We start from the raw sequence: 14,035 nt of genomic DNA, 5'->3' as shown, positions 1-14,035 counted from the left end.
TTCGGAAAGTATCATATCCGTGCTTACCATTTTGTCCGGTTGACTCAACTTTGTACGGGCGGTTGTTTATTCTGTACGACCCCGGGTACCGGCTGCTCTACCGGATGCGGTCCTCACACAACCGGCCGAACCGGAGCGCTGCCGAGGCCTAAACCAACAATCTCACGAGCACCGCAATATGAGTTCACGTTGATGCCAGCTCAAAATGTGGGGTCGCAAGATTTCTAGGGTTGATTTTTTGTCCAACTCAACCCGTGCACGCTTCAGCACCGATGGCGGAATCAGCGCGCGTGAAAATTCCCGAGAAAACCGGCACCGAACCGGCAAATGATCCGGAAAAATGGAACTAAAAACAAACACACATCCACATCCACTGCGTATCGTGCAAACACGCCGAAAACGACGTGCAACAAACAAGCCCGCCCGAGAGCGCCCGGTTGCTATGGAGCCGCCCGGTTTGCCTAGCTACGTTTGCTTTGCTACCGAGCACCGGGAGTCCTTCCGTGAAGGGTCGCGTTTTGAACGATGGATTGAGTGATTCACCATCGGGCGCGCTGGATCGTTTACACGTTTCGTTAATGCTGGAGCTAAATGGCCGGGCCGCGTTTTGCAGGCTTCTCCAAGCAGCCGATAAATTCACACTCAGGTTCGCTGGAATTTGAAGCATTATATGAGTACGGCAAGTATAGGAAATTTGCACACAGAGTGCACGATGAAGAATGCGGAAACAGTGTTCGAAGCTTCTCCGGATAAAATTACAAACTCCCTATTGCAAACATTTAGTCCTGTGCGATGCATTCGTATTGCAGTGCCACACTATTTTCCATTAACGCTTCACGGAATAGTGCCCGGATTATTGCAGTGAGTACTGTAGCAATACTATCCTTAAACGGGGAAACAAATTCCCGGAAAAGTCTGTTCACTCGCGAAACCAACACGATGGTGCCTCTCGGTCGATGGCTTCCGCTCAATGCCCGGGTGAGCGGTTGATTGAATTCGAATTTCGTGCAAAATTCAATCGAACATTTCGCTCGCCGGAAATGGTCGGAAGAAAATTCCGGGAACATTGGCCAGGCCATTGAGGTCATTCCGGGCTTTCCGTAACTGGCCGGCCAGTCCCTGCCCCGGTGGAAAGCAGGGCATTACCTGTGCCGAGGAAAATTAAATTTCCAACTCAAAAATGCGAACGGTTTCGGCCCCAGCTGGGGCGGACATCAGGTTCAGTTGGGTGCGCTACCGTCTGGACCGTTGCTTTCATAGTGAATTAGCAAAAAGCTAAACCTAAAATTCACTTCCAATCAGTGCACTACCTCCTTTCAACACCACGCAAAAGGTTCGGCCGAATCGATGCACCGCCCCGACCGAGCATAAATGGGCGTCCGGCAGCTGAAAGGATGCGATTGTTTGCCGGGTGTTCGCCAACAACTGCTGGCCGCCGACACGACCCACACGATTCTACCATTCACTGTGAGATTCACGGATCAGTGCACTTACGCGGGCCCGACCGACCAACGCGTATGGGCGGATGGCCCATGCTAGTGTCGTGGCACCCCAAAATCCGGAGAAGCCTTCTTCACTCCAAGTTTTTCCATCAAACTCAATCGCACCTTTTTCTCACCGTCGGGCGCCTCGTCTTATCGTCCGCACACAGCGTGGCCATAAAAAGATCCTCTGCCGAAGGTGCAGAAGGGAACGGATGCACTTTAGGAAACTGTTTTTACGTCATTGCTTGAGTGGGCTTTCGACCCCCTCTCGAGATGCTCGCTGTTTCAGGTGTTCTTTTGGCCGAGTTTGGGAAATTCGAACATTGTCCGTTCGACCGGAGAGCGTACGACCATCTGCTGTTTTACCGAATTTTACTTAACGTCCAATGGCTGCCTCACTACTCTACCTTGGAAGAAGTTCAATCAACCGGTGTAAGGTGTTCGCACGGTGCGACGTGCGACAGCGGACCCGGCATCAATATTTGAGTTCTTCGACAAGTTCCACAAATCGCTTCTTTTGGGAACAGTTTTTGGGCCCTACACAAAGTTACGTTAATCCCCATAATCCTACACAAACACGAGTCCACGAACTTTGATGGCGTGGCAACAGGTCTCTGCATTCGATAAGCGTGCCAAAGGCTAACCATTTCAGGCTCAAACTTTCGCCCCGACGCATCCCCGGGACTGCGGATTAAATGTAAATTTATGCAACGCTCGTACGACCGCCCCGCAATGGCCGATTAATTACTCGCCCCGTTTTCCATTTGTTTGTGGCCCGAAAGTTAACCCGCAAAGCTGCCCGGTCGGCCAGCCGGCCGGCCAGAATTCCATCATCACAAATCGTAATCCAAAGGATTACGCACTCACGCGCCTGTGTTTTCCAATTAGTTTTCCACTCATTGCTGGCTGGCGATCGTAGGGTGGTGGCCAGAAATGATTGCCTTCGTCCGCAGAGGACACGCGAGATAGCTAAAACTTTGCCCGCAAACAGTGGGCTAAAGTTCCGTCCGTGGGCCGCGCTTGGGAACCACGTTGCCATCGTTCATCATGCCGCTTGTGCCGCCAATCTGCGAAGGGAACGTGTTCCAGGGTGCAACCCACGCTAATAACCCGCCCCAACATTTGCATACGCGTTGTGGGCATTTAGATTCCTTCGCTTGCCTTGCCTTGTACGGGGGAAGAAATCACTAACGACTGAGGCCGAGGGGCTGGGATCTGGGACTTCTCCTCGGTGCCTAATGATACGGAATTTCGCATGACCTGCACGACTTTTCTGCCACTTCCGGTGCCCGGCCCGGCGCGGTGTGAGAAATAATGTGGTTTTTAGCATTCGGGGTCACGTTCTTAATTACAGCATTCGAAACTGCTACCCCGAGAGAGCATGGGCACATTAATGGCACAAAATGGGTATGTGTTAAGAAAGTGGTGCGACATATCGCGCGAAAGTAACAACAGGCGGCAGGACCCCAACAGGAACAGGTAATGTGCATAAAACAAGGCATAAATATAAATTCGCGCCACCGGCACCGTTTCGCAACAGGATTCTCGCATTTATCACGGACATTTTAAGAGCGTCCGGCTTTTAAGCATCCGTTTCCCAAATTGGGGGGTGAAATTTAATGTCCGGTAAATGGTTGATGTATTTTCAGGCTCGAGGTTGCCGGACGATTTAAAAGGCAAACCAGTTTGCTCACCGGCTGACAGCCGTAATTCCAATGAACTCAACGAGAGAATGGAGCCATCATCGTGTCCTGTGCATTATCTTAAGCCCTAAGAACAACCGCCTGAACCTGCACTCGAGAACCAGAGCGAATGGTATTTTCATTATGAAGTCGAACATGCTGCACCGCACTACTGGCCAAACCGCAAAGTCCGTCGCAGCTTGACTTCTGCTAACGACCCACGGCGCCGTGTTCCAAACGACGTCACGGGCTTCCGAGAAAAGGAAACCAGTGGAAACGGAACCGAATGGAACCGACTCGGCTCGCCTAGAAGCTGTCATGTATCGGAATATTAATAACCGCATTACCGACCAAGCCAAACCAGGCGCCCAACGGTGAAGCCTCGGGCCCTGGGAGGTAGGATTATAGTTTGATTTCGATCACCATTTGGCCACAGCATTCGTACTTGCCGCGACGTACCCATAATACCCACACGTACCACACGGGTGACAATATCTTCATATCGAAATTCGCTCTTCGGGGGTAAATTCCTCTAGCTTAACACCGATCATTCGGAGCACGACTGGGGACTTTATTTTAAGTGCATTCATTTTTATAGCTCCCACTTTCTATGTAGATAAAGCGCGCGCTGAATTTGCAAACAGCGGGTTGAATGGCGAGAATGTCTTTTTGAGTGCTCCATTGAAGGAATTTTGGCCGAGCATTTTCCCATGCTCGGCCACACCCAGATGCAAAGCCGATTTGCAGTGCCGTCCGCTAACGGTGACGAGTGCGCACCTCCTTTTGCATCAATGAGTTCTCGCATAATTCAATTAGCACCATGCACTTAAGCACACCCTCATTAGACGCCGTCGGCAACCTCTAGGCCACTCTATACTCTCTATTTGGTACCCATCAACGGGAAACCTAATGGCGTGCACGTAATGCTTTGCCACTGATGCCGGTGGTTGTCGGAATCGTAATGTCTGAAAATTATCTATAATTTCCCAGCAAACATTTTATACCCGTTCAGTTTGAAACGGTCTAAATTTTCTACACATTCTTCCTTTTTCTGGCATGATCGTCCCAGAGCAAAAATGGACCCAAGATGATGGCAAATATTTATTTCGACCTTTTCTATCAACATTCCATTTAGCTTATGCACCCAAACACATCAGCAAATAAGTAAGACGACCTATAATCCCTTCGAAGCCTAGCGCCGGGACCACACATGGCGGGACAGATGCGTCGTGCGTTTCATTTTGATGGGTTAACACAATAGATTTAGATAAAATCGAACCGTAAACGAATAACAAACTCCCGGAGTGAAATGATTCAATTTTAGTTTTGCACACGTGACTCCCCTTCGTACCCCGTGGGGTGCGCCGCTTTCTGCGTGGCCTCACCATTATGCCTACGCAAACGGAAAACTTTCGAGCGCCACACTAACGCTAACTCGCTGGCAAAAACTTATCCTTCGCTCCGGTGTTTGGTGATGCTGCACCGATACCGGCACACAAAAAAAGGCAGCCCTCCGATCCGCAGCAGTGGCCGCCGAAGTTTCTGGCCGGCTGAAACGGAGCACACATTTTTTACCGGTTCAACAAACATTTGGCAAAAATCACATTCATCGCACCGAAAAAGGGTCTCCGAGGGAAACGATGGCGACCTGCGATGTAGTGCCTGAGTTCGAATTGCCCACACATACACACGCATTCAAACACAAACCAATGATCCGAGGATTAGTGGGGAAAATCAGTTTGCGAAGGGTAGGTTCCCGCGCCCCGGACTCCAGCGGTATCCGTTTACCAGGATCCCGAAGAGGAAGCCGCCATCTCTCTACTCACAGTGGCTTCATCAACGCGCGCCGGCCAGTGTTCGAGCCGAAACCCCTGCTTTAGTGGGGGAAACTTCTACAATAAAGAATAAATTTCAACTTAATTCAGTTTGTTTAGGCGCCCGTTTCCGTTCATTTATGCTTTTTTCCTCGTTCCTCTTTTTTCCTGTTTTTGTTTGTCGAACACAGCGTTGAATGCTGCTGCTAATTTCTCTTACCAGCAGGAAATTTATTACTGGGCTCTAGTCAAGGCGCGGAGATTAATAGCAGAAGCGGAAATTCCCAAATTCTCGAGGGATGGTGGAGCTAACGGAATATAAAGACTAAAATTATGGTTTTTCTGGTGTGTTACCTTCAGAAGCCTCTCTCCTCTGCACTCGTTATGCTCAGTGTGATTTGTTAAGGTATTTAACTGGTTAGAAAATATTTTACTTGTTTGTTCACGAAATAAACGGTTCAAAAAGGATACTCGACAGGCAACAATTTCGGGACCGTTGCAAGTATGCAGCCATAGCACATGAAAGCACGCAACCAGACAACAAACGTCAAATGGAGCATTTTGTTTACAGCGTAAAAGTATCGCAACAAACGCGACCCGGTGTGCAGTAATTTCTCCGCTCAATCTACTTTTCTAGCAAAATAGACGACTTCCTACCTTTCCGATCATGCCTTCAGGTATACTTGTAACTTTGGATCAAACCATTTTTCCTAATTTATCCGTCGTTCTTCAGATTACACCGATTATCGCGACCCAAATCGGCCAGTGCAACGCAAAGGAGCGTTGATGGACTTTCGCACCAAGAAATTTTACGAGATCCCACCAAAAGACATGGTACAAAATGAAAATGTCGCGAAAAGGGCCCCTTAATAAAACGTTTGATCTTATTACAGTTTGGACGATGCAGATACGTGTCCGCGTTTCAAAAGTGTAACCGAGTCGGTGAAGGTACCTACGGAATCGTTTGTAAGTACTTACACCCCGTACTGGAAGCAACGGACGGTCATCTTACTTATCTTTCAGTTCGGGCACGTGACACGGTTTCGAACGAGATCGTTGCACTGAAAAAGGTACGCATCGATCAGGACATATTTAAGGACGGGCTTCCGGTTAGTGGACTGAGAGAAATTCAAATTCTGAAGAACTGCAGCCACGAGAACGTGGTCCAGCTGAAGGAGGTCGTAGTTGGTAACAGCTTGGAGAGTATATTCCTGGTGATGGAATTTTGCGAACAGGATCTTGCCTCGCTGCTAGATAACATGGACTCACCGTTCACCGAGTCGCAAGTGAAGTGTATTATCATACAGCTGCTTAAGGGTCTGAAGTATCTTCATTCCAATTTCATCATTCACCGTGACCTGAAGGTGTCCAACTTGCTACTAACCGATAAAGGCTGCCTAAAGATAGCAGACTTTGGTCTGGCGCGTTACATCAGCGAATCGGACAAACCAATGACACCCGGACTGGTGACACTGTGGTACCGACCACCGGAGCTACTGTTTGGGGCCAAAACGCAAACAACCGCCGTCGATATGTGGGCCACCGGGTGTATCATGGGAGAGCTGCTCGCACATAAACCGCTTATGCCGGGCACGAGTGAAATCTCACAAATAGAACTGATCATCAACCTGCTTGGCACACCATCGGAGGCCATTTGGCCCGAGTTCGCCAAGCTACCATTGGTGCAACATTTCACGCTCAAAGTTCAACCGTACAATAATTTAAAAACCAAGTTCCCCTTGCTATCTGCCGCTGGTCTGCGTTTGCTGAATTTCCTGTTCATGTACAATCCGCGGAATCGGGCGGAGGCCGAAGAATGTCTTCTTAGTACCTACTTCAAGGAAGCTCCATTGCGTAAGTAACGGAGTTTGAGAGTTTGCTAGTCTCGATTCTCATACCGTGCCCATCTCTTCTGCAGCGTGTGACCCGAAACTGATGCCAACGTTCCCACATCACCGGGATTTGAAAAAATCAGCCGGCAAAAGCACTGACCAAGGAAAACGCAACAACAGCTCGACGCACAGTAAAACTTCCTTCGACGGAGGACATTTGCCCACTATTTCGGATCTACTTGGATCACTGATTAAAAAGCGACGCGTAGAGTAGGCACACAACACATGAGTTACAAATAAAGCGGTTTTTTATTCCACACACTATACAAGCGATCGGATCGGCACTTAAAGGTATGGGCGATCCATCGGTGTTTTCTTCGCCTTCTTGTCCCGTGCCCGCGGAAACCAACGATGTTTCGTCGTGAACGTTAATTTACTCAGCTCCTGCCGTACGAACTCGGGATGTTTAGCTTTCAGTGCCGCCCGGCTGTTTGTGATTATGTCATCTCGCACAAGGTTCGCCGTCTGCGCCGGAGAGGGTACGTCGATCGGCTTGCTGAACTCGTACGGAAAGTCCGGCTTCGGGTGCCAGGCCACGAACATTTTGCCGCCCTCGACAACGCTCACTTGCTGCACCGTCTCCAGATGGTTTCCCTGCGCCACTTGCACATTTTCATACTGTTTCAGCGTAAGAAAGTGGTTCCGGCGACAAAAGACGCGCCCCAGAAAAGCCATGTTTTGCAAAACAATGGTTTGACAGCTTCAGCCAGGACAGTGTTGTCAGATTGATTTCTGACATCTATGCATTGTTTACGAAAACGTCATCGCAATTTGTGAACAGTGAATTTGTGCAAAAGTGGTTTGTGAATCGACGGCAAAATGACCGAGGAACTGTGTGAAAAGATCGAAAATGATGGTAAGTTCCTTCCAGTACTTACGACACATTGTAGTTAACTTTCTTCTTCGCTCGCAATAGAGTTCTTCAAAAATTTCCTGGCCGATAAACCGAGCCCCGAGCTGCAGCTGCAGTTCACGGTTGCGATCAGTGACCAGATCGGTAAGCTTTCGGAAGGCATCGAACAGTTGTCCACCGCCCTGCAGAAGCAAGTCCGTGAACAATACGGCGCTCTGATATCGCAGGCAAAACATGCCGGCACACTCAACTCCTCCATCGAGTCCATTTCCAGTCACATCGAGACTCTTCAGTTCGGAGCGGAACGGCTTCGACGGCAGATTACAGTTCCGTACGAAAAGCTCGAAATGCAAACGAAGGTCCTGGGTCGCTTGCATGAAGCGTCCCACGTGCTGCGTCAATGTGCCCGCTTTCTGCAAGTTCACAAGGAGCTGGAGCGAACCAACGATCTGGCCGAGCAAGCGAGCATCGTGAACGAACTGGAAGGCCTGATGGAGGACGTGGATCTGACAAAGATTGTCTTCCTGCGCACCGAAATAAGCACCGTGACGAAGGCCAAACAGCGGCTGCTGAAGATGGCCAATCGCGATCTGTTTGAGGGCATTCTGAAGAACAAACACGATCAAGTAGATGTGTGTTTGCGGATCTTTCACAACCTAAAGATACTACCGAAATGTCTTAACAATGTACTGGAAACGTTCAGCACTTACCTGCGTGATGCGATTAAGGAATCGTTTGCTGGTACGGACGTGGCCAAGCTGCGCAAAACGGGAGCCTCATCGCCAGCGAAGGAACGGCACGAATCGAAACAGATGAAGGGGCCGGGAAAGGCACCGGCCCTGACGAATTCTTCCAACTTCCGCAACAAACTCTGGCAAGCGCTGGAGTGGCTATTTCTGGACGAAATTTATGGCCACTGTACGCAGGTGCTTTTCCTTCAAAAGTGTCTACTCGAACTTCCGCTCGGCGAAGAGTACACGCTGGCCAAAGAGTTCGATCGTCAGTTTTGGAACAATCTGGAACGGTTGTTGATCAAATCGTTCAAATCCGCGCAATCACACGTCACGCAAACGCTCCAGCAGGGTCTGCCGAAGCTACTGTCGCTCGCCCGCGGACTGGAAGCGAAGGTCACGCAACACTTTACGTTCGATGAGAAGGTTTTCAACTCGCTGGAGGCCGGATACCTGGAGAAGTGTGCCAACAACTTCAAAGTAGCCCTGGCCGATGTGGACTTTCCCAATCAGGAAGTTATCGATGGGCTGATGCGTGTGGCTTCGACGGAGCTGAACGCTGCCATCGTCGATCCCCGCCTGATCGATCTGGTGACCGGTGTGCTGTGCGTATCGAATAAGGATCTATGGAACAAGATTGAGCGGAATGTAAAGCTGGGTTCGGAGACACAGCAGGTGCTTGGTAAGGAACTGACGCAACCGAAACTTTCCTCGCCAATAATTAGTATCTTCCTTCAGATAACCCAAACGTTTCGCAATCGCAGAACATTACGCTCGCAAACATAATTTTCTATCACCACGAGGCGGTGAACCGGCTGGTGCTCAATCTGGGGCCAAAGTTCGCTGGCATCGAGGCTGCTAAGCGACTGAAGTCAAGCTTGATCGAAGGAAAAACCATCACAATGGCCATTCTGCAACCTTTGATCGGTAATGCCCGCGCCCTTGCCCGATAGTTTCCTTGTCTCACATCTCGGTTCTGCTTTCAGCTTCGATCCACTCGGCGGTAAACGTTATTCTGTTGTCCATGCACCGCGAGCCAGGACTCAGTACGAACAACATTTCCACCGCGGGCCCTTCGCTGTACATGAAGGAGCTGCAGGATTTCCTGATTCGTTCGTGGAACACACACATTCTCCCGTTCAACGACCGCACGATAATTGAAGAAGCCGGTCAAAACCTGGCCATTCGATGCATCGAACTGTTCGTGCAGAATCTGGCCATAATTCGGCCAATTTCTTTCGCGGGCCGCCAGCGTCTCAAAGCCGACTGTCACCATCTGGAAGCGGCACTAAAACCCATCGTCGCCGATCTGTCCTCGTTGGGCAAAAGTTTTCGTCTACTGCGGGCGATCGCTTCACTGTCCACCGTCACACCGCAAGAACTGGTGGAACAGACGGCTGATGCGGGCGGTGTCGTTCCGCCGTACATTGTGCTTTTTATGTTGTTCGGGTACGCCGGTAGCGATATGGCAAGTCCACATACTACGGCCGGCTGGAGCAACGAAAAGCTCCTACAGTGGCTTGAAAGCCATACGTCCGAGCGCGATCGGTTGGAACTGATCACCGGTGCATTGCAAAAGTACCGAAGCGTTGTGCGGCAGAAAAACATTACCCAGTACGATCCCATCTTCCCGATCTTGACCAACTACTTGGAGAACGCGAATAAACCTTAAGCGAACGGAAATAAACTATTTTACTGCAAGAAGTTGTATTGGAAAGCATCGCTGGATAGAAGTGGCAGTAAATTGCCTTCGGCCAGTTGTCTGGTTGTTCCTTTCGTTCGCGTAACGGCCAGTGCGTAGAGTAAGTAGGCTTTCATAAAGATCCACATCTGCGCCACAATCGCCACCACGACAAATGCCTCAAAGGATGAAATGTATCCGAAAAATCCTGCCCAAAGAAACGGGATTCTGAATAATAACTTGTCGCAGCCGGCTTACCATTTTCCTTACCGAGATCACTGTAGAAACCCCTCGATTGAACCAAGGCTGTGTTGTTTTCGGTTTGAACCGCTTCGTGGACAACGGAGCAGATGCTCGAGACGAGATGGGTGGAAACGATGAGGAACAACTGGATGAACATCTTGACTGGATATTCAAGCGATACTGAGGGCAAACAGAAATGTAACTACCCATTTGAAGTACATTCGGCCGGCAATGCATGTGTTAATTCTTTCGGCGTAAAGTGAGAGAAAGGTGTTAGGCTTCGCTTTTCGAAGGTAGAGAAAAACAGTAAACGGCAATCAAATAAATAAGTTTATTGACAGTAAATAAATTAGATCATTTCTTAAATAGCTCAGTATCACAGTGAATCCATTGTAAGCGGAACATATCAAGCAATGCCTCTCCCTCGTTCATCCCCAGCTCGAATAAGACGTAGGACTGCACAGTGGGATGGAATGAAAACGGAACAGAATGATCATTTTCCGGTCGATCCGAAAGCAAGGGACAACTTACGCCCAGCCGTAGTGCGAAGGAACGGTGTAGATTTCCGGCAGCTGTGGTTCACTGCGCTGATAGGCGATCACCTGCATGATCGTGGTGAAGAGCAACATAAAAAGGATCCCGCCGATGACCTTCGCCTTGATGAGCATAGTTACCGGAAACGTCCACACACGGTACCCTGCGGGGGCAACGAAAGACACTTTCGAATCAAAAACACATTGCATCACGTGGCGGCAGCGGCGGCGAAAGTGAACTGAACATTACACATTTGTGCGTAGTACTTGTAGGATCGTGGCGCAATCGCCGTATCACTTTCTTCTGAACCGTGCGCCACGGAAGAGATCGCACTCAGCAGTCCAAAGGCCACCAGTAACAGCTTCATCCTCGAGATGTGCTTCTCAGTTTCACACCATCGAACAAATCCGAGCAGGAACCCTTACCGCTGGCTATATAGCTTTGGCACGGCACAGTACGACACGACACACGGGAGATCCACCGAAATTGAAAGTGTCCGCTACAATTAGCGCCTTCAATTAGGATACACGAGCTAGACCTTTGGTTTGTTATAAAAGAACCATTGGTTACTCACGAACGCCACATTCGTGTATCTTGAGTAGTTCCATTCGTGTTCGGATTAGCTGAGTAACCTCAAGATGGCCATAAATCGGAGCATGATTTGGCTGACAGCGCTGACCATAGTGATATCGGCAGTTGGGGCCGACTTGAAAGCCGAACCACAAAACCGTGCCATGACGGCACGGCAAAGTTGGCCATGTAAGTCACACGCATGGATGTGGAAACCTGAGGACATGTTGGTAATTTTCTTCTTCTGTTTCAGTGAATCATCACGGATGGGACTGGGGTTGGGGTTGGGGCTGGGGCTGGGCCATCGCGGTGTTTGTGCTGGCGATCGTCAAGGGATCGATCTGGCTCGGCATCGTCATGATTTGGGCGTTTTTCCGAGGCTTTCCCGCCAAGCACAGCCACTGTGAAACACCGATCATCCTGCGCGAACCGATACCCTACTTCCACGATCACCACCACGGCCACGAAGAGATCATTTGGGATAAGCCGCCACACCGCCGGCGCTCCATTCGTCAGGCGCCGGGAGAGGAGTCCGCGGATCTGATGGTAACGGACATGCTGACCGATCTGGCGTTCAGCTTTCTCGGCGTAGGTACGCGCGACTGCCGGAAGCGGTTCGTGTGTGAGGTGGACGTACGGGCCAGGGATGACTTCCTGCTGAAGCTTGGTACACGAATGCTCGGTGTGGACATCTTCCGAAAGTACCGATCGGCGGACGATGTGGCCGCGCAGAGTATCGAACAGTGTGCGCAGCTCTTTTCAAACTGTAAAACGAAAGGACCGTCGATATCGATGAACGTATTCGATGGTCCGGATCAGAGACCGTTCAAAGATTACGACGAAGCTGTGCCCGTTCAGGAAGACCAGTGACGCTCAGCGCTTGCTTTAAGTTAAATATTTATTCTAGTGTTAAATTATTGATTGTTTCACTCAGGAAGATGGCAATAAATCGGATCTTGTACAAACAGATACTTTTGACCTTATTTTGTACTCTAATAGAATTTCCCTGAAGTAAACAATGCGAAGAATGCGTTCATAATGCTTTTGGTTATATCAACTTTCGCTGGAGTCTGTAGTTTCTGTAACAAGTGTAGCGATAATTTTTCTATTATTTTCATAAAAATAAACATGAAAATCCATCATTCAAAGACCAGCTTTATTTTGATTCGTTCAAGCATTCTATTTTACCTAACATTAAAACTTATCTATCACTTGTCTGATTTGATCACTCCAATATAAAATCTCGTCATTCAAAGATGCAGAGCCCGCCGAGTCCCATCGATTCGGACCTAGTCCTCGAAAATGACTGAAATAGATTGATAAGAACATGTCCAATTACACTTATCGGGTTTGGAGACGCCTCAAACAATATCTAGTAAACTCACTACAACGGTGCTCCATGGCCCACAATGATAGAGTTGTCCTTCCACGTGGACCCAGTTCGATACGCAAGCAACACCAACAGAGCGGCCACAATAAAGCCGAGCTTCAGGAAACCCCAAACATACACCGCACTGACCCAATGTAGTGGCCATACTGAAAGCCGATCAAGAGTCCCTTTAAAACATTGTTCTCCAAAGCTCTGCTAAATTGCTTCATACGTGTTTCAAATTCCGCAAAGTGTGGCCGAGGTCGAGGTCGTTGTGGAACCTGTGCCGTAGTCCATGTTAAAACTTGCAGAAGAATGACGATCACCAGCAACCATCGGACACAGGCGGATGTCATGTTGATGGTCAAATGTTGCACAAGAATGGTGAAAACGCGACTGACTGCCGTTGGATTCATCGCCGCAGATGAAGGGGTCAGTTCAAAAGTCCTTTCTCAATTCAGCAGAAAGCGGCCGAAAGCGAGTGGCAGTCTTCCTAATGGGCGATAAACGGTTCCAATCAATTGGCAGCCACGTTCGAACGAAATGCAACGGAAAGTGAAATTGTCGCTTCCGGTTTCCCTCAGCGGTTGTTTTCAATGCGGAAACATCGGCACTTATCACTATGTGGCCAGCAAGTGAGGCATGAAATTGCCTTTCGAAAATGTTGAGAACGCGAGGAGTAGATTATGGCTCAAACCAGAAGGAGCAGAGGAGGAAGCAATGTTTACATGATGCAACATACCTCCCGCCAGGAAACTCGTAATCCGAACGAGCATAGGACAAGTCGCGTTGTTTACATTTCCCACGAAACGGAATTTCGAAGACATAACGCGTCCTAAGCAATTAGAAGCGCGAGGAAAGGGTCGCGAGCAATAAGATAAGAACGTATGGATGCCTATTTTTAGAAGCGTAGGATCAGAATAGCATAGAAGGACCAACGGACTGATTGCACCCGTATTGCTTATCTTGAAACTCCAAGTAAGGGACGGGACTGCAAGTAAGGGACAGGTTCAAAGAGTAAGGTTCTAGCGAGATGCGATGTACCGAAAATTTAGTATATAAGACATCAAATTGTATGAATAAATCACTTGCATATTAGTTCTTAAACGAATCGAGTCGAGTTGCTTTTCTCCTCTTCAACTGGAACTAGCTTGTGCCTTGGGAAGAATTCCCTTCGGAGAT

The 14,035-nt window shown here is 49.0% G+C and overlaps 5 protein-coding genes across 5 annotated transcripts; 3 read left to right on the top strand and 2 right to left on the bottom strand.

Moving 5' to 3' along the window:
* The first annotated feature begins 5,571 nt into the window (after positions 1 to 5,571).
* On the top strand, positions 5,572 to 7,130 carry LOC131205907 (cyclin-dependent kinase 10). The gene is made up of 5 exons (XM_058198213.1): positions 5,572 to 5,657; positions 5,714 to 5,814; positions 5,874 to 5,946; positions 6,004 to 6,834; positions 6,899 to 7,130. Exons 1-5 carry the CDS (start codon positions 5,648 to 5,650, stop codon positions 7,084 to 7,086), a joined length of 1,203 nt encoding a protein of 400 aa, XP_058054196.1. The 5' UTR covers positions 5,572 to 5,647; the 3' UTR covers positions 7,087 to 7,130.
* Positions 7,099 to 7,547, bottom strand: LOC131205908 (large ribosomal subunit protein mL42). The gene has a single exon (XM_058198214.1). The coding sequence runs from the start codon at positions 7,545 to 7,547 to the stop codon at positions 7,158 to 7,160; it is 390 nt and encodes a 129-aa protein (XP_058054197.1). The 3' UTR covers positions 7,099 to 7,157.
* An 85-nt stretch (positions 7,548 to 7,632) lies between these two features.
* Positions 7,633 to 10,560, top strand: LOC131205906 (conserved oligomeric Golgi complex subunit 5). Its single transcript, XM_058198212.1, has 4 exons — positions 7,633 to 7,728; positions 7,789 to 9,138; positions 9,195 to 9,383; positions 9,443 to 10,560. Exons 1-4 carry the CDS (start codon positions 7,692 to 7,694, stop codon positions 10,126 to 10,128), a joined length of 2,262 nt encoding a protein of 753 aa, XP_058054195.1. The 5' UTR covers positions 7,633 to 7,691; the 3' UTR covers positions 10,129 to 10,560.
* A 347-nt stretch (positions 10,561 to 10,907) lies between these two features.
* On the bottom strand, positions 10,908 to 11,281 carry LOC131216000 (uncharacterized). The gene is made up of 2 exons (XM_058210396.1): positions 11,164 to 11,281; positions 10,908 to 11,077 (listed from the first exon to the last, which is right to left on the bottom strand). Exons 1-2 carry the CDS (start codon positions 11,279 to 11,281, stop codon positions 10,908 to 10,910), a joined length of 288 nt encoding a protein of 95 aa, XP_058066379.1.
* A 289-nt stretch (positions 11,282 to 11,570) lies between these two features.
* Positions 11,571 to 12,354, top strand: LOC131215999 (uncharacterized). The gene is made up of 2 exons (XM_058210395.1): positions 11,571 to 11,673; positions 11,738 to 12,354. The coding sequence occupies exons 1-2, from the start codon at positions 11,571 to 11,573 to the stop codon at positions 12,352 to 12,354; spliced, it is 720 nt and encodes a 239-aa protein (XP_058066378.1).
* Positions 12,355 to 14,035: the final 1,681 nt, after the last annotated feature.

The sequence above is a fragment of the Anopheles bellator genome, chromosome 1 (genome assembly GCF_943735745.2).
Source record: "Anopheles bellator chromosome 1, idAnoBellAS_SP24_06.2, whole genome shotgun sequence".
In the NCBI taxonomy this organism is placed as follows: Eukaryota; Metazoa; Arthropoda; class Insecta; order Diptera; family Culicidae; genus Anopheles; species Anopheles bellator.
The sequence above is the reverse complement of the archived record's forward strand: the minus strand, read 5'-3'. Positions and strand labels throughout refer to the sequence as shown.

Coding starts and splice junctions, on each gene's coding strand:
- LOC131205907 (XM_058198213.1), top strand. Junction 5,815..5,873: donor AGATCCCACCAAAAGACATG/GTACAAAATGAA, acceptor ATCTTATTACAG/TTTGGACGATGCAGATACGT. Junction 5,947..6,003: donor AGGTACCTACGGAATCGTTT/GTAAGTACTTAC, acceptor CTTATCTTTCAG/TTCGGGCACGTGACACGGTT.
- LOC131205908 (XM_058198214.1), bottom strand. CDS start 7,547: ATGGCTTTTCTGGGGCGCGTCTTTTGTCGCCGGAACCACTTTCTTACG.
- LOC131205906 (XM_058198212.1), top strand. CDS start 7,692: ATGACCGAGGAACTGTGTGAAAAGATCGAAAATGATG. Junction 7,729..7,788: donor TGAAAAGATCGAAAATGATG/GTAAGTTCCTTC, acceptor CGCTCGCAATAG/AGTTCTTCAAAAATTTCCTG. Junction 9,139..9,194: donor GGAGACACAGCAGGTGCTTG/GTAAGGAACTGA, acceptor ATCTTCCTTCAG/ATAACCCAAACGTTTCGCAA.
- LOC131216000 (XM_058210396.1), bottom strand. CDS start 11,281: ATGAAGCTGTTACTGGTGGCCTTTGGACTGCTGAGTGCGATCTCTTCC. Junction 11,078..11,163: donor CAAGTACTACGCACAAATGT/GTAATGTTCAGT, acceptor TTGCCCCCGCAG/GGTACCGTGTGTGGACGTTT.
- LOC131215999 (XM_058210395.1), top strand. CDS start 11,571: ATGATTTGGCTGACAGCGCTGACCATAGTGATATCGGCAGTTGGGGCC. Junction 11,674..11,737: donor GGCACGGCAAAGTTGGCCAT/GTAAGTCACACG, acceptor CTTCTGTTTCAG/TGAATCATCACGGATGGGAC.